We start from the raw sequence: 25,518 nt of genomic DNA on the forward strand, positions 1-25,518 counted from the left end.
TTCTGGTAGCTCCCCTCCTTGCATTAAGGAGTCTGGGGGCGGGGTCTGGGGGGAAGAGAGCCCGTGGTTGTCAGTCTCTGCCTATGCCTGGGAGGGACGTTGTGTCAGCAAGCCCATGGTGCCTTGTTCTGCAATCCAGCCTTTACCAGTAATAAAGCCAATAGGGATGCTCTCCAGATGCCTGACCCTTGTGTCTGCCTCTCAAGGATGAGAGATGTTATTTATCAGTTCTCAAACCCAACAGGTTCTATCTCCTCTCCTTACAGGTAAGGCAGCCATGGAGCTTAAACGACTGGCAAGGCTTACACAACTAGTGAATAAATGAGCCATGATTTGAATTCAGCCTCCTGACTTTTAGCAAGGAATTCTTTCAGTATGTCATGCTGCTTTTCAACATGACTGGTAATTAGGTTACTTTTTTACTTCCTATAACGTGAGAGCTTGAAGGAAGTTTGGATATCATCTAATCCAACATATTCTACTATCAGAAAGTTGGATACTTGGAGAGGTGAGCTAACTCACCCAAGATACGCCGGTTACAAGCACAACTGGGCCTGGAACTTCTAATTCAGGTTTTTTTTTTTTTTTTTGAGGCAGAGGTAATTTTTTTTAAATGGGGAGCGGGGAAGGATGAAGAAATAGAAGGGGAAAGTTGTTCAGAGGACATTAACCTTCTATTTAATTAGACATAGACACAATACAAGAACATGTGCCCCAATTATGTGCTGGGAAAATCAGCAGTGATGAAGCAATTTTGTGCAACAGTTTGTGAGAAAGTTTTCTATGAGGCTTTTCTAGGTGAAGTAAGTCCAAATACATCATGGTAAGAACTGAGTGTTCATTTCCTGTCTCCTCCCTTCTCTAACCCCTTCGGCAATCATCTGAGCCTAGAGCTTCTTTTTAAATTCACAGGATTAAAAACTGATCATCTCGGAAAGAGGAAAAGAATGAGAAATCAGCTCAAACTAGACAGCAGCATCTGAAATCCTTTAATGCACTTTTGTCATCCAAACTAGGGCTGAAAATCTTTTCTCTTCCTATACCCTTTTGAGTTCTGCAAGAAATCAAAATGCTTTACAAACAAAATTCACAGTGGGCCTGATTCCAGGTTGGTCTTGTGGACAACCACCACTATTGACCTGTGTTCCCCACCCATCTCTTCCCCTTTTTCATCTGATGTTATCTGTTTGTCTCTCTCTCTCGAATATATTCTCCATCTCTCAATGAAAGAACAGTAATGGAAAACTTAAGGGAGAAAACAAAAGATGACGCTAATATATTAATTTCTTCCTTTTAATCTTGTGTAACTGTTTCCTTGTTATCTTTTCACAACACCATTTGTGGTTGGAAGGACTGACTTTTACTCCAAGGAGTAGTCACTGAAATCGCTGAATTCTTGAATACTATCCAGCAGTATTTGCTGCCTTGCGTATCTTCAAGCCCTAAGGTAATCACAAATGCAGTTTTCACTAACAGCTTCTTTCATCTGATGAGTAACTTTTGCACTGACTGAAGCACTTGCTGAAATTTTTTTGACAACAAAAATCCCATATAATGTGGATGGATACTAGAAGAGAGAAGATTTACTGACTTGAAAGGTGGAGACTAGTAATCCAAAAAAAGCAGGTTCTAAGAGCACGTCTGCCTTTCTTAATTAGTAATGAACGCTGTAGGTCAGGATGTAATTTTTTCATAAGGACTGTTCCTTATCTACTGAGCTGGGCTGTAATGTTGTTAGAGGCACATTTTATGTCCAATTTTTACTATCCCTTAGTGCAGTGCACTACATCCATAATAATTATGCAATTAACATCTGCTAACTGGAGAAAGATCTGCTTGTGCACATTTTATGTGGGCTGTAGCTGCATAACATGTTTCCAAAAAACAAAACCATCTAAAATGACTAATCCTCATTTGCATTTGGTTTCTACTTTGACCTAAATTAGGCAGTAACATTTCACAACTCTCATCCTAGGTCAGGATCTGCTGAGACAGAGAGATGATTTCTGTACAGCCTTAAGGTGACCTCTAGAAAGACTCTCCAAAGAGGGCAGATTCACATCAGTTCTGTTCTCTGCTGTATCCACCCCCCCGAGCCCTTGAACAATGCCTGGCACGCAGAGGGTACAAGCTCAATCTGTTCTGTATAAATGAATGAGTTCCTAGAAAATAAATACCGAGGTGATCGGAAATGAAAGAGCCATCTGGAGACTGGTAGAGACTCACTCTGTGGTTTGTCTAAGATGCTGTTTGCTCAGCCAGAAACAATCTCATTCTCTTTACTTTCAAAAGGCTGCGTGTACCTTTCACAGTTATGCCCCGTGGTGTAGTCCTGGCAGCTCAGGCATTCCCCTGTCACTGAGTCGCAGTCATCTGCATGGCCGTTGCACTGGCAGGGCTGGCAGCTTGGAAAGCCCCAGTACCCGGGTAAGCAGCGGTCACACTGCCGCGTGTACACCCCCTGGAAACAGTGGCACTGGCCAGTGATGGGGTCACAGAAAGCATTGACAGATCCTTGCAGGTGGCACTCACAAGCTGAGGAAATAGGCAACCAAGGGACCAGCTGAAAAACGCATTAAATGCAAACACACCCCTTACACAGGCCAGTCCCCCCCCTGCCCAGTGCAGAATGCTCATGGGCCCCTGTGGTCAATTTCCAGAGTGCAGCATGCCTTCTGAAGCTATGGAACCCATGCTAGTACGACTCATGATCTGAAACAATACGTTACAATTCTGATCAACTTACATTTGCACCCACTGGGGCCAAAGCCAAAGGTGCCGGGCGCACATCTGTCACACCTTCTTCCAACCACATTTGGCCGGCACTGACACTGGCCTCCGCTGGGGTCGCAGACGGAACTTAAGGAGCCCTGAGGGTCACACTCACAAGCTGCAGAGGAGAGAGGCAAGAGCCCATGACCCTATATACAACAGAATATTACTCAGCCATAAAAAGGAACAAAATGATGCCATTTGCGGCAACATGGATGGACCTAGAGATTGTCATACTGGGTGAAGTTAAGCCAGACACAGAAATACAAATATCATATGGTATCACTTATAGGTGGAATCTAAAAAAAAAGGTACAAATGAACTTATTTACAAAACAGAAGTAGAGTCACAGATGTGACTCTGGTAACAAACTAATTTCTGGTTACCAGGGGATAGCGGGGGAGGGATAAACTGGGAGGTTGGGATTGACATATACACACTACTAAATATAAAATAGATAACTAATAAAAACCTGCTGTATAGCACAGGGAACGCTACTCAACACTCTGCAATGGCCTATATGGGGAAAGAATCTTAAAAAAATAAAAGAGTGGATATGTATAACTGATTCACTTTGCTGTACACTAATGTTGTATTAGTTTCAACTATACTCCAATAAAAATTTTTTAAAAATTAAAAAAAAAAAAAAAGCCTGTGACCCAGGGTGGCCGTGCTCCCCACAGCGATGAGCCCAGTGAGGACCACTTGGCTCTGCACTGGTCTGTCCTTTTGCTGGGGCCCTTCCCAATCCTCCCCCCAAGAGCACCTTAGCTTGTTCAGAATTCCCATTTAAAGCGGTATCCTCCCTCGGCTGGGTGCCAGGGAAGTGGCAGGAGCCGGAGTTGACAGATAAAAGCGGTTTTTCTAGGAAGGAGGTCATTAAGGTTTTCTCTCCTTGCCTTCAAAGCTCAAATATCACAAGACCTTCAACAAAAGCCCAGTGACCTTTCAAAGAGCAAAATATCAATTTCAGTTACGGGGTGCTGTCATTCCATCCCAACTCCCCACCCTGCGTATGGAAAGTCTCCGGGACCTTTCCCTAGTCCCCTATTCTTTGTGTGTTACTTGATGACTGAGTCCATTGTCAGTGGTGCTCTATCACTAACATGCTCTTAAAGAAACAAACACCAACTGTAGTTGAGACACTATTTCCTTTGGGCTGACTGCCTAACACAGAACTATAGGACATGCCTGCCAACGTACCTCGTGATGTCAAGCGTCCACGCCTCTTGAGAAAGAAGGGGCAGAAGCAGCAGCAGTAATACCTACCCAGGCCTGTCTGGTGTAACAGGGCGGAAATGCTAAAGATGATGTTTCTGCAAACATCGGTCATCGGAGTCTTCACGACGCTTCTGCTGTTCTCCAGACATCGGTATCTCTGAAAGGTTTCCCAGGCACTGTTGGTGACGACCCCATCTCCTGAGCCTCCCACAGTGAAGATGTCCAGCGACTTACAGAATGGCATGAGAACAAGCTAGGAAGAAAACAGAACAATACACTGTTCTTACGGGGGTTGTCCCAGGTCATCAATTAACGCAAGCAAACACATAAAAAACCCCAAGTGCTTCTTTGACTCTTGAAAAAAAAAAAAAAACAGACTCATGGAGTCAAGTGAAAACCTTTTCATTCTTAAATATTCTTGCCAGCAAAAGTTTAGAGACCTCTTACAAAGTTTGATGGGTTTTGAAATGTCATCGTTAAGACACTTCCTATTTTCAGGAAGGATCGTCTTGAGTAGATCCTTTCCAGAGGGTGGAGTTTTATTAAAATAAATAAGCAAAGTGGCCTCGGAGGCAGAAAGAATGACTCTGCCTCACCTCTCAGCATTACCCTCCACAAAACCCTCTGGGGAAGGTGATGCACGCTTTCTGCCCAGTCCTCCCTGCTCGTCAGAAACGACCTCCACTTACAGAATCGATCAGCGTGTAGGGGCTGTCCACATTGCTGTCCGAGGAGGTATACTGGGGCAGCTCTAACCTCACTGTGTAGTTCACACCCTTCTCCAAGCACACGGGGCGGGGGAGGACCACATACCTGCCCCGAAACAAAAGAGAAAAATAACAACCAAAGGTGCGCCTTTAAGTATCTAAGCCATCAAAGCTCCACGTAGATCACCCCAAAGGAAGGAACAGTCCACGTTTGGCTCATGGCCCCAAAATGGTAACTGTGCGACTCACCAGGCGAGACATGAGAAAAAGAATTAATTTGCATGCGGGTTCTGTTGAGCTGCAAACCACTGTCACACTGACCTGGAGCCAGGCGATAGGGACACCACCTGGTTGTCATCATCAGGAACAGTGTTTCCACATCGGCTGCTGGATGGAATCTTCCCAGGTCGCTGCACTGTGATGACAGCTTTCTCCCAGTGGTCGGGGAGCTACAGTAAGAAACAGATGATCGGAAAGACCAACCGAGCTGGCCCACTGCTGCCTGTCTGTTTGGATGGATCCAACCATCCATCCATCTTTTGCCAAGTTTAAATGGGAAACACTCGCTTGCGTTTCCCTTCCCTCTTGACCATTCCCTCGGCTATTACCGCAGTTCCAGCCCGAGCCCCTTCCCACGTGGACACTCAAACAGCCTCCCACTGCTCTCCCTGCCTCTCCCAACGTCCCTTTTCATCCACCTTAAAACACAGCTTATTATTATTATCTTTTATTGGAGTAGAGTTGACTTACAACGTTGTGTTAGTTTCAGGTGTACAGCAAAGTGATTCAGTTATACATATGTATCTATCTATTCTTCTTCAGATTCTTTTCCGTTATAGGTTATTACAAGATACTGAATATAGTTCCCTGCGCTATACAGGAGGTCCTTGTTGGTTATCTATTTTATATACAGTAGTGTGCATCCATTAATCCCAAACTCCTAATGCATCCCCCTCCCCCACTTTCCCTTTAGTAACCGTAAATTTGTTTTCTATGTCTGCGAGTCTACTTCTGTTTTGTAGATAAGTTCATTTCTATCGTATTTTAGATTCCACATGTAAGTGATATATATTCGTCTTTCTCTGACTTAAAAGCAAAAAAGAAGATAAAAAAAGAAAAACCCAAAGCCCCACAGCTTAGATAATGACAATCCCTTGCCCAAAACCCTTGGACAGCTTCCTGTTAGTATAGAGTCCAAGTTCATTTACTGATCCCAGCATTTCTCCTAACAGCATCTCCAACCATATCCCTTACCTGGCTATGTGGAAGGATGCTCAAAACACCCCCTTCTCCACTGCCTATACTATTCCTTACTTCCTCTTGGGGCAAAATTCCACCTCTGTTTTAAGGCCTCCAACTGACTCTTTAGTAAACATTTCGGCAGCCCCTGGCCAGTCTGGCTGGTATGAACCTCTCATCTTGCAGCACTGTTTGTGTCTCTGCTCTTAGACTTCCCACCTTTCATAGCAGTTAGGGACATGTGTCCATCCCTGGGCAGGGCCGGCCATCGAGGCAAGGAGAGAACCTGGCACATTCTCATCACCACCTCAGTTCTCAGCAAGGCTAAGTGCCTAACAAGGAGATCACTACATGTTTGTGAAACTGAAGAAAAATGTACATTTTTACTTCCAAGGAGCAGAGAAAGTCAGAGAGAGTTCCCTCTGTTACAACGCGCCCTCCACAATTCACAAACACATAGTGTCCATTAGAAGAAAGATTCTTCTACCAATAACCCCCCCGCATTAGTCTACCAAGGGGTTACCTGTGGCTCATAGCGAATTAGGATGTCATACTCCATAGAATATGGTATGTTGTCGATGAAGAACTCCAAATAAGCCCCTTCAGGCACTCGGACGAAGCCTGCTCCAGTCCAGGAAGGAATACGGTCCTGGATATACTGCCGCTCCACTATGCTGACCCCCTGAGGACAAGGGGACAGGACTGATGCTTTACTTGAGATGGAATTCAAGGTAACAGTCAAAGAAATCTGGAGTCACCCAAAGGTCCCAAACTGTAGATCCTAACCCATTTTTTGCAGTCAAATTTTCCAGTAGACTGTATCATTTTTCGCTTCATAAACAGGTAATTGGTTTCTTTTCCGTTTTTAGGTTGAGGTAGTCTTGGGACATTGGAGATGGGCTTAAGGCTTAGGATATATCTTCTATGATATAACCAGGAAAATGAGCACGACGGAAGGAAAGAGAACATCCCAAATGCTGTTACTAGCAAGCCTAGGAGTGACCAGGTATGTCCCAGATTTCCACAAGGCTAGCCCGATATCTAGAGGATGTATTTCTGTCATTCTCATTGGTATTTGTTTCAGGCGCCACGTGCAAGTGAGGAAACCTGTTACAACCATGAATGTTCACTACCGATGAGTGAATTCTGATCGTAAGGCTGACAATGGATCAGTTTGAGTTGCTTAACTCGTGCATTTGAGTTTGTTCACAGGATTGCATACAGTAACTGTGATCAGCTACCTCCAGAGATGAAGTCCTTCATTCCCTGTAATGCATGTGTGTGCAGCCTTACCCATCATGAGGTGGGACCTATGTTCCCCTGCCCTCGAATCTGGTCGGGCCTTGTGCCTTGTGACCAGCGAAGTGTGAGAAAACGACATTCTGGTACTTCTCAGCCCAGACCTTGAGAGACATGGCAGTTTGTTTCCTCCTCCAGATGCCAGGTAAGAATTCTCACTGTCCAGACACCTCCGTGCTGTGAGGAAGCTCAAGACAGCTGCTTGGAGAACAGCACCCAGCTGGCCTCCAGCTGTTTCCGCCGTCCCAGCTGACGTGCCAGACATATATCTGAAGCCGCTAACTTCTGGCATGGCTTGTTACACAGCATTAGGAAACTGAAGCAATATCCTCTCTGAATACTTACTATACCAGCTAACTCTGGCGCTAACCAGTAGAGAAAAGAATGGAAAAAGAAAAAAAAAAACAACAACCCACCTGCCTAAAAACACCAAAAGCCTTACTAGTGAATATTCCAAAGTCTCCTTCTGCGTTATGGATTTACTTACACTTTAAATACGACTGTTCTCAAGAAGGCCTGCTCCTGGCCCTTATCTTGTGCTCACTGACGAGATGCTTCTTACTTGGTCTCTTTACAAAATGTGTATTGCCATTACTGCCCGCCCCCCATACTCTGCTTTACCCACCTGGCCAGCACCCCCCTACTTACAGGCCCCAAGTTGGCTTCTTCTGCTTCGTAGAGGTAGTGATCCAAGGTGGGGAAGTAGTAACCAGATTCCACTCCGTTGCACTGGCGTCCGATCATGTGGGGTTTGCAGACGCACTGGCCTGACTCTGCAGAGCAACTGGAAAGGAAGGAGAGCTGGTCAGTTGTGCTCACCACATTCATAGTGAACCCACTGGAAGCAGATCCACGTTTGCCATTAAATAGTAAGTGGGGTGAAACATTCAGGTAGGGTTTTCTTACTTCCTTCAAAAAATAAGTACATGGAAGGAAACACTGCCTACAAATTAATCCCAGTCTCCTGAGGTTGAAAGCTCTCAGTGGCCTGGTCTTTCGGTTTTATCTCCCTTGCTCTCTTGACTATGCCCCATCTGTGCCACGTTAAGGTTTTCTGTAGTTATCACATAGGTTCTTGCGTTGATATATCTTTTGCAAATGCAACCCCTTTTCCTGGGCCTCACATCTAAATACCCAGCTCCCAGAAGGACAGCTCCAACTTAGCTGTCCCAGAGGCTCATCAGAGATCCCAGAAAGCAGCACCCAGTCCCTCCCACGTTCTCTGCTGGGAGAAGACTCCACCACCCAGAGTCGACCACATCAGAACCCAGAGGTTCTTCTCTAGCTCCCTTCTGCATAGTCCATCAGGAACCAAATTTGGTTATTTCCCCTCCTAGCATCTTTTTTTTTTTTTTTTTTGCGGTACGCGGGCCTCTCCCGTTGCGGAGCACAGGCTCCGGACGCGCAGGCTCAGCAGCCATGGCTCATGGGCCCAGCCGCTCCGTGGCATGTGGGATCTTCCCAGACTGGGGCATGAACCCGTGTCCCCTGCATCGGCAGGCGGACTCTCAACCACTGCGCCACCAGGGAAGCCCCCTCCTAGCATCTTGTGTATCCTCTCCCCGCTTTGCACTGACTAGGCTATGCCTTTCTTCTCTCTCTCGCTCACAGTAAAAGCAGTTACAGTCCTCTAATTGGTATCCTTATTGCCAATCTTCCAACTTCTCAACCTGAACTTCCACCTCCCCCAGAGCTACCTGAATGACGCTTATGAGATGCATTAACCACATCACTTCCAGGCACGATGGCCTTGGGGAGGCACACCAGGCCCCCACCAGCTTCCCTACCTTCCTAGCCTCGCCTCTGCCCTCGCCTCTCCAACCACACTGAACTACTTAAGAGTTTTTCCAATGCACTGGGGGACTCATGACCCCTTGCCTTTGCTTGTGTTGTTCCTGCAGCCTGGAACGCCCTGATCTCTTATTTACCCAGCAAAGATCTACCCACTGTTCTTTCAAGATTCAGCTCACAAATCCCTCCCGCTGTGGTGTTTCCTGACCATCACTCCCCAACCCATAGAAGGAACCGCCTTCTCCGTCGTGCCACCGCCTCCTTGCAAGAGAAATGATGTACGCGACACATCAACAACTAAGCTGATCACAAAGTAGGTGTTCATTAAAGTTGACGCGCTGTGTCTTCAAATCCTCCTGATTTTTCAACTGTCATCCCTTCATGAAGGCTTGTGTGGTTCCCTCCCTCTCCTCCTCTCAAATGGTGCCTTCTGAGGCCTCAGTTGTTTGCTATCTTTATCGTTAAGACATTGATCACTTCCTCTCTTGTTGGACAATTATTGACAACTTTGCTCTATACCTGAAACATTGTAAATCAACTATACTTCAACAACAAAAAAGAAAAAGCCCTGAATTACATGCATCCATTTTGACTTCATTAAAGTCAAGATGTGATTTGGAATTGTTACTTTAAACCTATTCCCAGAGTTCTTTTTTTTTTTCTCATCCCAAAGTTCATTTTAAACCAAATATCTAAGGCAAGTTACAACTCACAGGAAGACTGAACACTCAGAGCTTTATTAAAAACACCCCAAACAGCCCTGTCACGGTCCAGCTGAAGTCTTCCTTTATGTCATGTAAATAGTTTTTATCCTACAGGGGTAAGAACACACTCGACATCCTGTAGACAATTCCCAGAGGAGGCAAGCTTGTTCCAATTAGGACCTAGACCTCTTTCGAGCTAATCCACCAAAAGCCATTTCCCAAAATTCAGGCGTCACACATGACATCACAGGGACAAAAGAAAATCCCTTTCCTCCCCAGCAGATGTTTACTGAGGGAACAGATGTCTCAAACGTGAGCCACCAAAGAAGAAAACACCCCGATTCTTCCCGATGCCATCCAATACTAGAGAACAAGCCAAGGAAGGCAAGGATAGAGGCAGCGGGCAGACTCCCAAGAGGCTTTTACCCGCAGCACAGTTGGAAAGAAGAAACAACTCACGAGGACCTGACCCTGTGCGGGGAATTCCCCTCATGGCAGCTCCACAGCCACACGCCTGTGTCCACACACTTGAACACCTGTCACCCGTAGGCGTGGCCCCCACTCAACACCTGCTCCCCTTTGGTGAACTCGTTCTTGGGGCTTTACCTGCCTCCATGCAGGTGGCCCTCACCTACAGCTCTCACTTCTGACTCACAACTGTGCTCTGGTTGGACCCCTCCGGCCGTGAATGGGACGTTTCCATGGTTTGCCCAGCCATCATCTCTAATTCATCCTGTCCCAAACTGTTCGCCACCTCACACAGACTTATCTTCAGCTCTGCTATTTCCGTCAGCAGATTTAAAATTACTCTGATGTAGAACAGACTTGTGCTTGCCAAGGGGGAGAGGGGGAAGGGATGGATTGGGAGGTTGGCATTAGCAGATGCAAACTATTATACAGAGAATGGATAAACAACAGGTCCTGCTGTAGAGCACAGGGAACTCTATGCAATCTCCTGTGATAAACCATGACAGAAAAGAATATAAAAAAGAATGTGTGTGAGTGTATATAAAACACATTGTAAATCAACTATACTTCAATTAAAAAATATTCGTCTGATGTAGGTGAGACGTTATCTTCCCTTTATCCTCAATATAACACGTGTTATTTCAAGACGGTTCTCGACCCGGCTTTTTCCTCTCATTGTCACTGCGGCTACCCTAGTCCCACGTGTCATCGTTCTACACCTCCCGAGCTTATCTCTCCAGTTCCTCTCTCTCCCCGCTGCCCAGATCATCCAGCTACACGGTCAAACCAACCTTCCCAAAGCCCCGCCTTCCCCCAAACCCACAGCTGTTTCTTCTTCTATCAAGTCACGAAGCCTCTGCCTGGTTTCCCGCAGCCTCTAGAGCCCCTCCTCTGAAAACAACTGCTTCTCTTTCGGGCGTCCACCCTTGGCTTTAGCTGAGCCACACTCATACTCTTCCACAAATATTTACTGAGCAGATATTAGCCTTGACAGCCGTGCTTCCTGGCGTCCAGACTCTCCCATTTCAGTCACCTCAGCTCTTTATTTCTTTTTTAGGCTGCACCTCGCGGCATGCAGGATCTTAGTTCCCCAACCAGGGATCCAACCTGTGACCCCGGCAGTGGAAGTGCAGAGTTTTAACCACTGGACTGCCAGGGAAGTCCCTGTCAACTCTCTTCTGAACCAATCCTACCTTCCTTGTTAAGTCCGATATTTCCAGTGAAATGATATGGAGAAAGAAAAATGGGAGAAAAATATAGTTCCTGCCCTAAAGCACTTCCAATCTAACCAAGGGGGATAAACAGTAAAGCAATTGACCAGTACAACCAATCAAAATGCAGGCAGTGCCCACACAGAGCTAAGAGCAAAGAACGGCAGGTGAGACGAAGACACTGCTCACCTGAGGAGATGAGGGGACACCAGATAGAAATGGTACATCTCACGATGCTGTATGTTCGCCCCACCATTTCCCTGTAACTAGATACAGATGCAATTCATTGGATCAGTTAGGTAGAATAAAGACATAAAACACAATATATCAGGGCCCGTGGCAGGCAGCATAATGACTCCCAAAGATGTCCACATCCTCAGCCCTGGAATCTGTGGATATGTTACCTCATGTGGCACAAAGGACTTTCCTAATGAGATCAAGGTTAAGGACCTTGAGATGGGGGATTATCCTGGGTTACCCAGGTGGGCCCCAGCGAATCACATGAATCTTCAGAAGCAGCAGAGGAAAGCAGAGGAGTGGGTCAGAGCTGTGGCACGAGGATGATCTGACCCACCGTTGTTGGTAGTGAAGGTGAAAGAAAGAGGCAAGGAACGTGGGCAGTTTCTAGAAGCTGGGAACAGCCCTCAGCTGACAGCCAGCAGGAAGACAGGAACTGCATCCTACAACCAAACTGAAAAAGTCCCCAGAACCTTCAGGTGGAAACGTGGCCCTACCGACACCTTGATTTTAGTCCCCGAGATGGTGTCTGACATACAGGACTGTTAAGATAATAAATTTATGTTGTTTTAGGCCACTAAGTGGTGGTAATTTGTTATGGCAGCAACAGAAACCTAACACAGGCCCTATTTTTTTCCTCAAAGGGTAAAGGCCAAGATTATTTCTCAAAAGGGACCCCTCCTACACTGTTGGTGGGAATGTAAGTTGGTGCAGCCACTGTGGAGAAAAGTATGGAGGTTCCTTAAAAAACTAAAAATAGAGTTGCTATATGATCAAGCAATCCCACTCCTGGGCGTATATCCAGAGAAAACCATAATTCGAAAAGATACATGCGGACTTCCCTGGTGATGCAGTGGTAAAGAATCCGCCTGCCAATGCAGGAAACACGAGTTCGAACCCTGGTCCGGGAAGATTGCACATGCCGTGGAGCAGCTAAGCCTGTGCGCCACAACTACTGAGCCTGCGCTCTAGAGCCCGCGAGCCACAACTACTGAAGCCCGCACGCCTAGAGCCCGTGCTCCGCAACAAGAGAAGCCACCGCAGTGAGAAGCCCGCGCACCACAACAAAGAGTAGCCCCTGCTCGTCACAACTAGAGAAAGCCCGCGTGCAGCAACACAGACCCAACGCAGCCAAAAAATAAAATTGATTCTTAAAAAGAAAAAAAAGAAAAGATACATGCACCCCCACGTTCATAGCAGCACTATTTACAATAGCCAAAACATGGAAACAACCTAAATGTCCATTGGCAGATGAATGAATAAAGAAGATGTGGTACATGTATACACAATGGAATACTACTCAGCCATAAAAAAAAGAATGAAATAATGCCATATACAGCAACATGGATGGACCTAGAGATTATCATACTAAGTGAAGTAAGTCAGATAAAGACAAAAATCATATGATGTCACTTATATGTGGAATCTAAAATATTACACAAATAAACTTATTTACAAAACAGAAACAGACACACAGACAGATTACAGACTTGTGGTTGCCGGGGGCGGGGAGGGGGAGTGATGGATTAGAAGTTTAGGTTGAGCAGATGCAAACTATTATGTATAGGATGGGTAAACAACGTTTTACTGTATAGCACAGGGAATTATATTCAATCTACTGTGATAAACCATAATGGAAAAGAACATGAAAAAGAATGTATAGAAATGTATAACTGAATCACTTTGCTGTACATCAGAAATACAACATTGTACATCAACTATACGTCAATAAAATAAATTTTATAAAAAGATCGTTTCTCAAAAGCACAGATTTCTCATAAATGTAGCAACTGGCAACTCTTGGAAGGAAAACCCTTTCATTTAAACAGTGATGAGCAGGGAGAATACTGTACAATCTCAACTTTACTACTAAGAAATAAAGCAAAAGAAAAACATTAAAGGATAAAAATCATCATTCATAAGGACCACTACTCTGTTCAACGCTGAAATCTCCTCCAAGATACTGATTACAAATAAGAGCTGGTTCCCCAGTGATGAGCAGTCAGCACCCTCCCTTCTATGCAGAGCAGCTTTCCCACCACCCCGTTACCCAACCCCCACCGCCAATTCCCCTACAACTAGAATAGGTTCTTAAAGGGTAGGACCTATGTTCGATAATCTCTTTATGTCCAGCTGCCACAGCAATTAACAAAGAGTCAGATACACCACAGTTATCCCATACATTGATGAAAATATCTATTAAGTTCTGCTCTGGTTTCGAAGTACAATAAATTTCAGCTCATTTACTGAGCACCTATCAATGGGCTGGGGACAAAAGAATATGCAAAAACAGCTAAGACAAAATCCCTGTCCAAAGAGACCTTTCAAAGACAAACAGCTATAACACAAAGCAGAATGAGTGCTAACAAAGATGCAGAAGTAATGTGTTTTCACATTTAAGGGAGGATTGGGGCCTTCAGTCTAAGAAGGAGAAAGGAGAGATCTTCAGAAGAAAGTGATGAGCTTCAAGCCAGATAGCAAAGTCTCAGAAGAAAGTGGTGGGCTTCAAGCCAGATAGCAAAGTCCTAAATTTAACTGATGAAATAATTTTGAAGGATGCTGTAAGACTGCTTCTATTTTTCAACGTTTTAAACAGTTGCAAGCAGCATTTACTTAGCAACCACTCTTATTCATTAAAGCAGGTTAGGGGACTTCCCCACTGGTCCAGCGGTAAAGGCCTTGCAATGCAGGGGATGCGGGTTTGATCCCTGGTCGGAGAACTAAGATCCCACATGCCATGACCACAACTACTGAGCTCGCACACCTGAACTAGAGAGCCTGCGTGCCGCACACTACAGAGCCTAAGCATTCTGGAACCCTCGTGCCACAACCAGAGAAGAGAAAACCCGCACGCCACAACTAGAGAGAAGCCCGTGCGCCTCAACAAAAGATCCCGCCTGCCTCAACGAAGATCTCGCATGCCTCAACTAAGACCCGATGAGCCAAAATAAATAATTAAAAAAAAAAAAAAGCAGGTTATCTACTAGGCCAAACGTTATTAACCTGGTTTGAGTCACATTATTTAAATCAATTAGTTCTTACTTTAAAATATTCCGAAGTTCAGACTAGCTGTCAATATAACAGGCATGGATTACACACTTTAATTGTTCTACCAAAAGCCACTCAGCTCATTAAACAAAACATTTAAAAACTTTTTCCACTTAATGACTTTACACTTAATCTAGCTCTAGCCAAGGTAAATAAGGAATGTTTTGGGATTGATTTAGAGATTGCCTCTCCCGAGGGGGCATGTTTAATTTTTGTATCATAAAAATCTTTTTTTTGTCAAATTCTTTTACTCAGTCAACATTTATTCAACATGTGTCTGAGGCAAAGCAAAGTACAATAATACTGTCAGGTGGAAGATATTTATGACTGTGCAACAAATCAATCATTCAGCAAGGACGATCCTGAGCATCTGCTATGCACCGAGCATTCTAGAAGAACTGGTGCTTTAGAAGACACAGCCTCTGTCACCTCTGTGGGACTCTTAAAGTCCTGTGGGGAAAAACAACCTTGAAAAGGATGACTATAAAACACCGAAGGTTCACAAGACTAGAGGCATCTTGAAAGTTTCTTTTCTTCCCCCACCAATGATGCCAAAAGATAAGGCATTTATTTCATCCATCATGCTAGAAAAAACAAATTACCCACTTTAAAATCTTCACTAAAGGATATACGTATACATGTATAACTGATTCACTTTGCTGTACAGCAGAAACTAACAAAACATTGTAAAGCAGCTCTACTCCAATCAAAACTGAAAAAAAAAAAGCTTCACTAAAATGTTTTGTTTCACAAACTCTCTTGACTAGCACATTCTGGTTTTTGCACATTTTTTGCAGGAGAGATTAGGGGCAGGCCAGGGGCTGTGCGTGGGTGCATTTAGAGACAGGAAGCACGTGTGGACGAGCGAGAGAGAGTAAGGGAGTGTAAGCAACAAAAAACCGTTTAGTGTAAAGGAACACAGGACATTCCTGAGTTTAGGACATAATTTGGAGAGTTACGTATGCCACTTTCCTCTAATCGAGAAGCATTTTCGGAGTGCCCAGAGCTTTGAATTGAGGAATCAGTTACTAAAGGAATCATCAGCGTGTGTTCTGGGGGTCACCAAGGGAAGTCAGGGAAGTGATTTCATCAGCAGAGAGAGCAGTTGGTCTTGCTTTCCTCCTTTATGGAACTATCCTTGCGTCCTCCCCTGTGGAGGTTTTCTAAGAACAGGCATTCACCCTGGAGTTCCGGAGGCGACATGCTGTCCCAAGTTTACTGCACGATCTGGAACAGAACAAACCCAAATACGGAGGCCAAAAAGAACATGTTCTTGCTGCCTAAAATCTCATTCCTGCCCAAGCAGACTACTACAGTGTTGGGAAATCTTCCTGTAAGAGAGTCAGTTTTTGAACCCATGAGGCTTACTCAATGAATTCAGCACGTTCTCCCGGGGAAGATCCTGGGCCACAAGGAAACATCTGTCTACCCTCCCAACAGTCACTTATGCTATTTTTACCAGATGTTCTGAATCTCATCCAGTAACACACAGAGACGATTCAAAGGTAATTAATCCAACTCCCACAAACTGAACATCTTGCCGAAATGTGTACTTTGATCATTTTGAGGAGAGGGTCATGTCTCACCAATTCAAGGAATACCAACATATTTAATTAAGTCACTAAAATTATTGTATGTAATTTTCATTAATGTATCTGCAAGCTGGAAAAAAGGAAATAGTGAAGAATAAAGTGAAGAGCCTTTACACAAATGAAAATGGGACTGCATTTTCCATCTTTTAAACTGGTGAAAATAAAAGTTTTGATGATACCAGCTGCTGGTGGGGGGTTGGGGAAGAAGGTATTTGTAACTGGTTGGGAGGAAAATAGACTAGCACCATATGTCTGGAGAACACTCTGACATTCTCTAGTAAAATAGAAAATGCACATGTACTTTGACTTGGCACTTCCATCGCTGGGAACCCAATCTATAGATATGTCTACAAACATTCATCGAGATTACCAACAAGGATATTCACTGCAACATTTTTGAAAAGAAAAAACCCAAACAATGGAAATCAATAAATCATGGCACTATCACATGATGGAACACACAAAAAGAGGTAGATGAATAGATGCTGATATAAAAAACAAACTCTAGATTAAAAAAACCAGTTTCAGAGTAATGTACATACATACATTACTTTGATTTATAAAAAATGTCTGTTAAGCTAAGTAGGAAATCATGGACTATATTCCTTTGTACTTGTCTTGTTTAAAAAGTAACACCTAAGATGATTTCAAAAGAAATGAGAGGAAGAAAAAAACTGTCATTTTTACAGGTATTTTGAGCACTACTATTAATTTCTAGAGAGACACAAGAAACTTAACGGTGGTACTTCAAGGCAATGGAACTTGGGGAAAAAAGGCAGGATACCTGTCTGAACTGTTTGAATTTTTTTTTAAAACCACAGGCATACACTGTTTCCATAATTTAAAAAATACTGAAAAGTAAAATACAAAACAAATAACACTATTAAAAACCAAGAAACAATAACCAACAAGGACCAACTATATAACACATGGAACTATACTCAATATTTTATAATAAACTATAAGAGAAGAGAATCTGAAGAACATATATATACAACTGAATATACACATATATAACTGAATATATACATATATAACTGAAACATTGTGCTGAACACCTGAAAATAACACAGTATTGTAACTCAACTATACTGCAATTAAAAAAAAAGACAAAAACTAAAGAAACATGAAAAAGCAAAATAAAAAACCCAAGAAACATAAAGACTAGAGAAGGCTTCAAAGCTAACTCTTGGAATGAACAAACCTTTGAAAACTGTGAGAGCGCAGGTAAAAGTGATTATCGGGCATTCAAAGCAAAGGTGAATGCACTCTGCCTATCTTCTTAGGAGACACCGAAAGTCACCCTCGTCCTAGAGGTCGCAAGGACCCTAGGGGTGACTGAGCGCAAGAGTGTCAGAGCAGCTCCACTCACCTATTGTTTAAGGCTCCCCCAAGGTCACAGTCACAAGGTCGACATCCATCCAAGTCATTGCTTAAGCCCCAGTGCTCTGGCTGCAGAACAAAAGATTAAACATCTAAAGGGGGGTTCCTGTAATTACACAATAGACTCAGCAAGAGACAAGTTATGGCGTGTTTTGGACGTTCCACCAAACGTTTATCTGCACCGTGGAAGGAGAAAGCCTACAATAGGTGTGAGTAGGAGTATTCTAGCATAAAGAACCCAAGCTGTGGGTCATTGGGGTCAGAGAGGTTTGCACATACCCACATGGTAACCCCAGATCACAGCAGTTTCTTTGCCCTGCAAATAGCCTTCATCCAAGAATTAACATGAGCTAGCAGCAAACATGCCAATTTTCTTCACTGGAATTACTCTGGCAGTGAGACAGTAATATGAAAGCAATCACAAAAATGTTTTAAAAGATATTAAAATATAATTTTTAAAAATTACACTCATAATTACTCTACCCATAATCACTACAGTCAACTTTTTGGTCTATTTCCTTCCAGATTTTGTTTTTCTTGATGAACTTTTTCCCTAGTCAAGAAACTACTCACATCCTGTGTCCTTTTATATACTTTTTTTACACCAGCATAAGCATTTCCTCATGTTATCATCATTTTCAATGGCAACCAAATATCACACTGCATAGCAACACCCAAATTTATTTAACTATTTTCCCTACTGTTGCTTCCAAGTTATTTTTGTTATGATTAATAAAAGATGCGATGAGTCTTCTGGTGAATACATCTTTGTCCAACTTTCTGATTATTTCATTAGGATAGATTCCCAGAAGTGGGATTACTGGGTCAAAGGGGATGCACATTTCTACAGCCTATGGATACACATCTGCAAAACACTTTTCACAAAGTATGAACTAGTCTGTATTTCCATCAGTAGCACACGAGTACCCGGCCCTCACTATGTCCTCACTTAACAGTCAGCATTCCTATTTTTTTAAAAAACTTTTGTTAATTTTGTCTGTAAAGATGGTACTTCACTGTGGTTTTATTCTGCAACTCTAACAGCGATGGTGAATATCTTGTCAAAATTAGTAATTCCTCTTTTGTGAATGGTCTACTTGTGTCTTTTAATATTAATATTTACATAAAAGCGTGATGGTAGAACCTACAACTGTGAAAATCGTTCTCTATTGAAATGTCATATTCACAAACCACCCATCCCATGTAATTACGATTTACCTACCAGACACTGGTCACAATGCTGTCCTGTCACCAGACGCTTACAGTAGCAGTAACCAGTCTCAGAATCACAAGGATTCCTGCCAGGAATCGTTCCCAGAGGACTGCAAGTACAAGCTTCATTAAAGATAAAATGAAGTAAAGAAACACAAACCAAGTGAGTCTGTAGTAGTCGAATGGATTAAGAATTGCAAAGTAAAATGGGAATTACGTGCACATGAGAACTCCCAAACTTTTTGAACACATATACTTACATTTACAACCAAATGGATCTTCAGTGCTTAAACCATAGAAGCCTTCTTTGCAGGTATCACAATGTTCTCCTTCCACATGTAATTTACACCGACACTGACCAGCAATGAGACCGGCAGAAAAATCCGTGTAACTGTCACAGACTCCCTTGTTCTGAGAACCAGCTGGGTCACAGGTACATTCTAAGGAGAATCAGAAGCATGAGGTAACACAATGTGTGTGTTTATGTAGAAATACACGTATTCCCTTCATCCCTCCAAATGTCACAAAAATAGACTCAAAAAGGCTGGACTACTAAGTAAATTCTACCCCCGGCATCCTATACAGCAGCTAAAATAAGGCTGGGTCTGAGTCCCAAGAGAAGGACTGTGACCACCAGACTATTCAAGCTGAAAGCTGACCTAAACAGGTCCCCCCTCGTGACCTCTCCCCACATACGTTCACAGAGATTAGGATCCCGGATGTCTCTCTCCGGGTGCTGGTAGTAAAACGGTTTGCACTGCTCGCAGTTGCGCCCCATCGTGTTGTGCTGACACTCATCACACACCCCTCCGCTGACGTTGCCAGTGGCCAAGTAGACCGCCATGTCGAAGTGGCAAGAGCTGGAATGTTCGTTGCAGTTACATTCTGCAAGACAAGACCGACGGCAGGAAAGGCCTTTTCAATCTACTTACCGGGGGAGGATGGGGTTGGTGGGAAGGAAGCTCATTTTGGAAACTGGGGACGAAGTTCAGGTGAAATGTCAATTAACAAGAAGGTACTGGCGGTGAAAAGGACACATCTGCTTATGACATCAGTTTAAATCCTAAGCCATGCTGGAAACCTTCCGAGTGTGACCTTTATGAAATAACCTCACTTGCCCTCTTTGGAAAAGAATGGGCTATAAAAAGTTGAAAAGTGCTGGGGGAAGTCCCCTTGGAGGCTCACTCACAGGAAGGCCGCACTGAGTGGAAAAGCGCTTGGGCCATGCTCTGGAGGGACGGGAATACGTCCCTCCAGAGGGTTTTCTAGGCGGTATGTTCCTGGGGAAGACTGTCTGGGCTGCCGGCTTTGAGGAACATGGTATGAAGGCCGGATTCCCTTGCTCGTCATTCCCACCACCACACCGGGCCAGGTTCTGTTAATCAGACCCTTAACAGCCATCCAGCCGGCCTTCTTGGGTCATTCTGTCCCTCCTCTAGCCCATTCGGCGGAGTTCTCTTGGTCCAACCCAGCTTTAACCATCGCTCTCTCACGCTCAACAACCCCCATCGACGAATCTTGTCTTCTCACAGTGAAGCTTCTGTCACTGGGGCCCTCACGGGGCTCTACACACTGGCCTTATCCGTCCTGTAGGGAGGGACTGTGTCATCGTGCCCTGGATACGTTGGTTCAATTAAAGCCCAGAATCATGAATTAAACCCTGGTGTCGTTAGAATGCCCTTAGAGCCTTGTGTTTTGTGTTCTCCTTATCTGAACTCCCTTCCACCTCCCCCCTCCCCACCCCCTGCACTTTCTTCTCTTTACCTAAACAATCCTAACTATCTGTTAAGGGCCAGCTGGTCGTCCTTACTAACAAAACCTTGACCACTCCAGCCCTCGCTGTTTTCTGAGCTCCTAGAACAGTCCTCAGTGGGGGCAGAGACAGCACGCCTGGCAGGGATGATAAGTCTATCAGAATCACTGTGGGGGGGGGGGGGGGGGGCAGGGTGGTGGTGTTTCAAACTACCCCTCTGCCCAGAGAATAGCACCGGGAGGGATGGGTGGATGGAAAGATGCCACAGGCTGCAGCTGGGCTGGCACAGAAACAAGGCTGACAAATACTCCATCTCTTTTAGACCTTACTGATCCACCACACGACTGTTTTCATTCACTGTTCGCTCATGGTCATCTTGCCTTAAAAACAGGTACAGTGTCAGGGATGGCATCTGTCTTCTACTAAATCTGCCAAACACACAGGTGCTGCTCAAATACTAATTGATGAATTTAACAGACTGGATAGTGGCTTCCTGGGATTATCAGGGTGAGGCTGGGAAAAGGGTAGTAACTTTTCTTCCTTTTGCAGACCAGTGTACTGTTACAGCATCTCTACTCCAAAAATGGACACCGGGCTCTGAACTGATTCAGAACGTTAAGCCTGAGACTTACTTTTACAGGCATTGCTGTTTCGACCTTCGGCGGGTCTCCAAGGTAAATCATTGTAGAAATCCATGCACTGTTCACAGTTTAAGCCCTTGGTGTTATGCCTGCACATGCAGTGTCCGTGAACCTTGAAAGTTACAAAAACAGAAAAAAGCAAAGGAAGAGATATACTAACGGCCAGACCTTTCCCACAATCAATGGAAAATATCAACCCCTTCGGATACTAATCCTCATCTGTAGCGCACCACAATGAGGGCTTCTTTGTTTTTACTTTGCCCCTTCCCCCCCGGTGAGTCCTGTCTTATTGATGGCCGTAATTCCCAACTCTAGGAACAGTTCCTGCTATATAATGGGTACTCGATAAATATTCTTATTGAAGTATTGATGAGAAAAAACACAGAAGAACAAAATTAGTCACTTAAAAATTTTTTTAAAAAACAAACTAGTTACTTAACAGTTAAAAAAAATCTATTATAATAGAAACCAACAAAAGTTATAATGGAGAGCTAAATGTGTACACACCACCGGGAACCAACTCAATTTACTGCAAGCTTTACCCCATGCCATACAAAAGACAGGTTTTCTCTGCTTGCTTTGTCTGGTTTTTGACTTCCGGCTCAGCACTTAAAAATGTTTTTTCAACCCAAAATGAAATTTTAAGAATTAATCAGTTACCACATTTACATTTTTAAGGAAAGAAATATAAAATGCCAGAAAAAGATACAGATTATTTCGCTTCAGGAAGGGACCACGATGTGCTCTCTTACACCACACCACCAGTCACACTGGAGCCCCTGAGGCACATAAATGATAAATCAATTCTTTCCGTCGAGTAAATATGCACGTTCACGGATCCCTCACCGTAACACTAGTTTCTACAGGATGGAATTCAGAAACAGGACAGACAGGTCCACCCTGAACCCACCTTGACAAGAGTGCAGTTAGCAGAAGACTAAATTCCTCCCATTATAAGGTGGTTTTCATAGACTTAAACCAGTCCCAAAGCCCATACCACAGGACCCTATGGCATCTGAATCAACAGTACAACATACTGTGAGACGCATGGTAGTGACATGACTACATGAGGTTAGCTACACGCAGGATCTGTTACTCTGAGAAGTAAATACCATCTACCTGGCACTCTCTGAAAGACGGAGCAAAAAGATTAGAAGGACATATTCTCCCTTCAGGCTCTGTTAAAAATTCAACTTTATCTGTGCAATAAAGGTTCTAAATAGAGTAAAGGGAAGGCAGAAGTTTTAGACTGTTGAATACAAGTCAGTCCTGCCCCTTCACCTTCTTAGATGAGGACTAACAATTTTTGAAAAGGCCAACATCAACTAAGCAAGGCACACCTTTCGTCAAGAAGCAAGGCCCACAGCCCAGTGGAGGCCCCAGTGCAGAGTCAAGTGGGATTTATCCCAGGGATGCAAGGATTCATCAATATATGCAAATCAATCAATGTGATACACCATATTAACAAACTGAAGAATAAAAACCATACGATCATCTCAATAGATGCAGAAAAAGCTTTTGACAAAATTCAACACCCATTTATGATAAAAACTCTCCAGAAAGTGGGCATAGAGGGAACCTACCTCAACATAATAAAGGCCATACACGACAAACCCATAGCAAACATCATTCTCAATGGTGAAAAACTGAAAGCGTTTCTTCTAAGATCAGGAACAAGACAAGGTTGCCCACTCTCACCACTATTATTCAACATAGTTTTGGAAGTCCTAGCCACGGCAATCAGAGAAGAAAAATAAAAGGAATACAAATTGGAAAAGAAGAAGTAAAACTGTCACTGTTTGCACATGACATGATACTATACATAGAGAATCCTAAAGATGCCACCAGAAAACTACTAGAGCTAATCAATGAATTTGGTAAAGTGGCAGGTTAAAAAAATTAATGCACAGAAATCTCTTGCATTCCTATATACTAATGATGAAAAATCTGAAACAGAAATTAAGGAAACACTGCCATTTACCACTGCAACAAAAAGAATAAAATACCTAGGAATAAACCTACCTAGGGAGACAAAAGACCTATATGTAGAAAACTGTAAGACACTGATGAAAGAAATTAAAGACAATACCAACAGATAGAGAGATACACCATGTTCTTGGATTGGAAGAATCAATATTGTGAAAATGACTCTACTACCCAAAGCAATCTACAGATTCAATGCAATCCCTATCAAATTACCAATGGCATTTTTTAAGGAACTAGAACAAAAAATCTTAAAATTTGTATGGAGACACAAAAGACACTGAATAGCCAAAGCAGTCTTGAGGGAAAAAAAGGGAGCTGTAGGAATCAGGCTCTCTGACTTCAGACTATACTACAAAGCTACAGTAATCAAGACAATATGGTACTGGCACAAAAACAGAAATACAGATCAACGGAACAGGATAGAGAGCCCAGAAATAAACCCACGTACCTATGGTCAATTAATCTATGACAAAGGAGGCAAGGATATACGATGGAGAAAAGACAGCCTCTTCAATAATGGTGCTGGGAAAACTGGACAGCTACATGTAAAAGAATGAAATTAGAATACTCCCTAACATCATACACAAAAATAAATCTCAAAATGGATTACAGACCTAAATGTAACACTGGACACTCTAAAACTCTTAGAGGAAAACAGGAATAACACTCTTTGACATAAATCACACCAAGATCTTTTTTGATCCACCTCTTAGAGTAATGGAAATAAAAACAAATAAACAAATGGGACCTAATGAAACTTAAGAGCGTTTGCAAAGCAAAGGAAACTACAAACAAGACGAAAAGACAACCCTCAGAATGGGAGAAAACATTTGCAAGTGAATCAACGGACAAAGGATTAATCTCCAAAATATATAAACAGCTCATGCAGCTCAATATTAAAAAACAAGCCAATCAAACAATGGGCAGAAGACCTAAATAGACAGTTCTCCAAAGCATACAGATGGCTAAGAAGCACATGAAAAGCTGCTCAACATCACTAATTATTAGAGAAATGCAAATCAAAACTACAATGAGGTATCACCTCACACCAGTTAGAATGGGCATCATCAGAAAATCTACAAACAACAAATGATGGAGAGGGTGTGGAGGAAAGGGAACCCTCTTGCACTGTTTGTGGGAATGTAAATGGATATAGCCACTAGGGAGAACAGTATGGAGGTTCCTTAAAAAACTAAACATAGAATTACCATATGACCCAGCAATCCCATGACTGGGCATATACCCAGAGAAAACCATAATTCAAAAAGACACATGCACCCCAATGTTCATTGCAGCACTATTTACAATAGCCAGTCATGGAAGCAACCTAAATGCCCATCGACAGACGAATGGATAAAGAAGATGTGGTACATACATACGATGGAATATTACTCAGCCATAAAAAGGAACGAAACTGAGTCATTTGTAGAGACATGGAAGGATCTAGAGACTGTCATACAGAGCGAAGTAAATCAGAAAGAGAAAAACAAATATCGTATATTAACGCATATATGTGGAACCTAGAAAAATGGTACAGATGAACCGGTTTGCAGGGCAGAAAGAGACACAGATGCAGAGAACAAATGTATGGACACCAAGGGGGGAAACTGGCAGGGGGGTGAGCTGGTGGTGTGATGAATTGGGAGATTGGGATTGACATGTATACACTAATATGTATAAAATGGATAACTAGTAAGAACCTGCTGTATAAAAAAATAAATACAATAAAATTCAAAAAAAATAAATAAAAATATTTATTTAATTAAAAAAAAAGGAAGCGAGGCCCACAGTCCAGTGGAGGCCCTGGTGTAGTCAGGAGAGCAAGATTTCAACTCGCATCTGCCATGTACTTACATAGGGCCCTTTGGCAAATTACTTACACTCTGGTCTCTTCTAACAAGAATCAACAATTCACTTAGAAACTGGTAAAATATCCTAACGTTACCCATTTGGCAAGTTACCCAAGTCCCCTATTTTTAAAATTACATAATTTGAAAACACAGCATAAAAGTAGGAAAAGAATGAAACTAGAAGATCAAGAAACAAAGTCCAGTTGACTCCTAAAGGGTGTCCATGGTTCTAGGTTCAAATTTCCAGGTTCTCTGGGCTGAGGTCAATTTATGCCTTCTGGCATGCAGGCTGGAATGCTTGTGGTTTTTAATATTCCCTCAAGTAAAGGAAGATGTGACTGTCACGTAGAAAACTTTTTAATCCTTACTGACTAAAATATCTACTGTGGCAGCAGCCCACAGGG

The 25,518-nt window shown here is 43.2% G+C and overlaps 1 protein-coding gene across 1 annotated transcript in view; it reads right to left on the reverse strand.

Annotated features, from left to right (window-relative positions):
- Positions 1 to 25,518, reverse strand: part of LAMB1 (laminin subunit beta 1) — a 73,716-nt gene that overhangs the window by 28,086 nt on the left and 20,112 nt on the right. The window contains exons 9-20 of the mRNA XM_027123934.1: positions 21,270 to 21,390; positions 19,581 to 19,769; positions 19,145 to 19,324; positions 18,895 to 19,007; positions 17,662 to 17,741; positions 7,887 to 8,022; positions 6,463 to 6,621; positions 5,022 to 5,149; positions 4,683 to 4,806; positions 4,042 to 4,246; positions 2,747 to 2,890; positions 2,304 to 2,535 (exon numbers count right to left, since the gene is read on the reverse strand). Coding sequence (XP_026979735.1) covers positions 2,304 to 2,535; positions 2,747 to 2,890; positions 4,042 to 4,246; positions 4,683 to 4,806; positions 5,022 to 5,149; positions 6,463 to 6,621; positions 7,887 to 8,022; positions 17,662 to 17,741; positions 18,895 to 19,007; positions 19,145 to 19,324; positions 19,581 to 19,769; positions 21,270 to 21,390 — 1,811 coding nt within the window. The remainder of the gene's footprint in view (positions 1 to 2,303; positions 2,536 to 2,746; positions 2,891 to 4,041; positions 4,247 to 4,682; positions 4,807 to 5,021; positions 5,150 to 6,462; positions 6,622 to 7,886; positions 8,023 to 17,661; positions 17,742 to 18,894; positions 19,008 to 19,144; positions 19,325 to 19,580; positions 19,770 to 21,269; positions 21,391 to 25,518) is intronic.

The sequence above is a fragment of the Aethalodelphis obliquidens genome, unplaced genomic scaffold (genome assembly GCF_003676395.1).
Source record: "Aethalodelphis obliquidens isolate GAN/ISIS:26980383/991018 unplaced genomic scaffold, ASM367639v1 scaffold27, whole genome shotgun sequence".
Classification (NCBI taxonomy): Eukaryota; Metazoa; Chordata; class Mammalia; order Artiodactyla; family Delphinidae; genus Aethalodelphis; species Aethalodelphis obliquidens.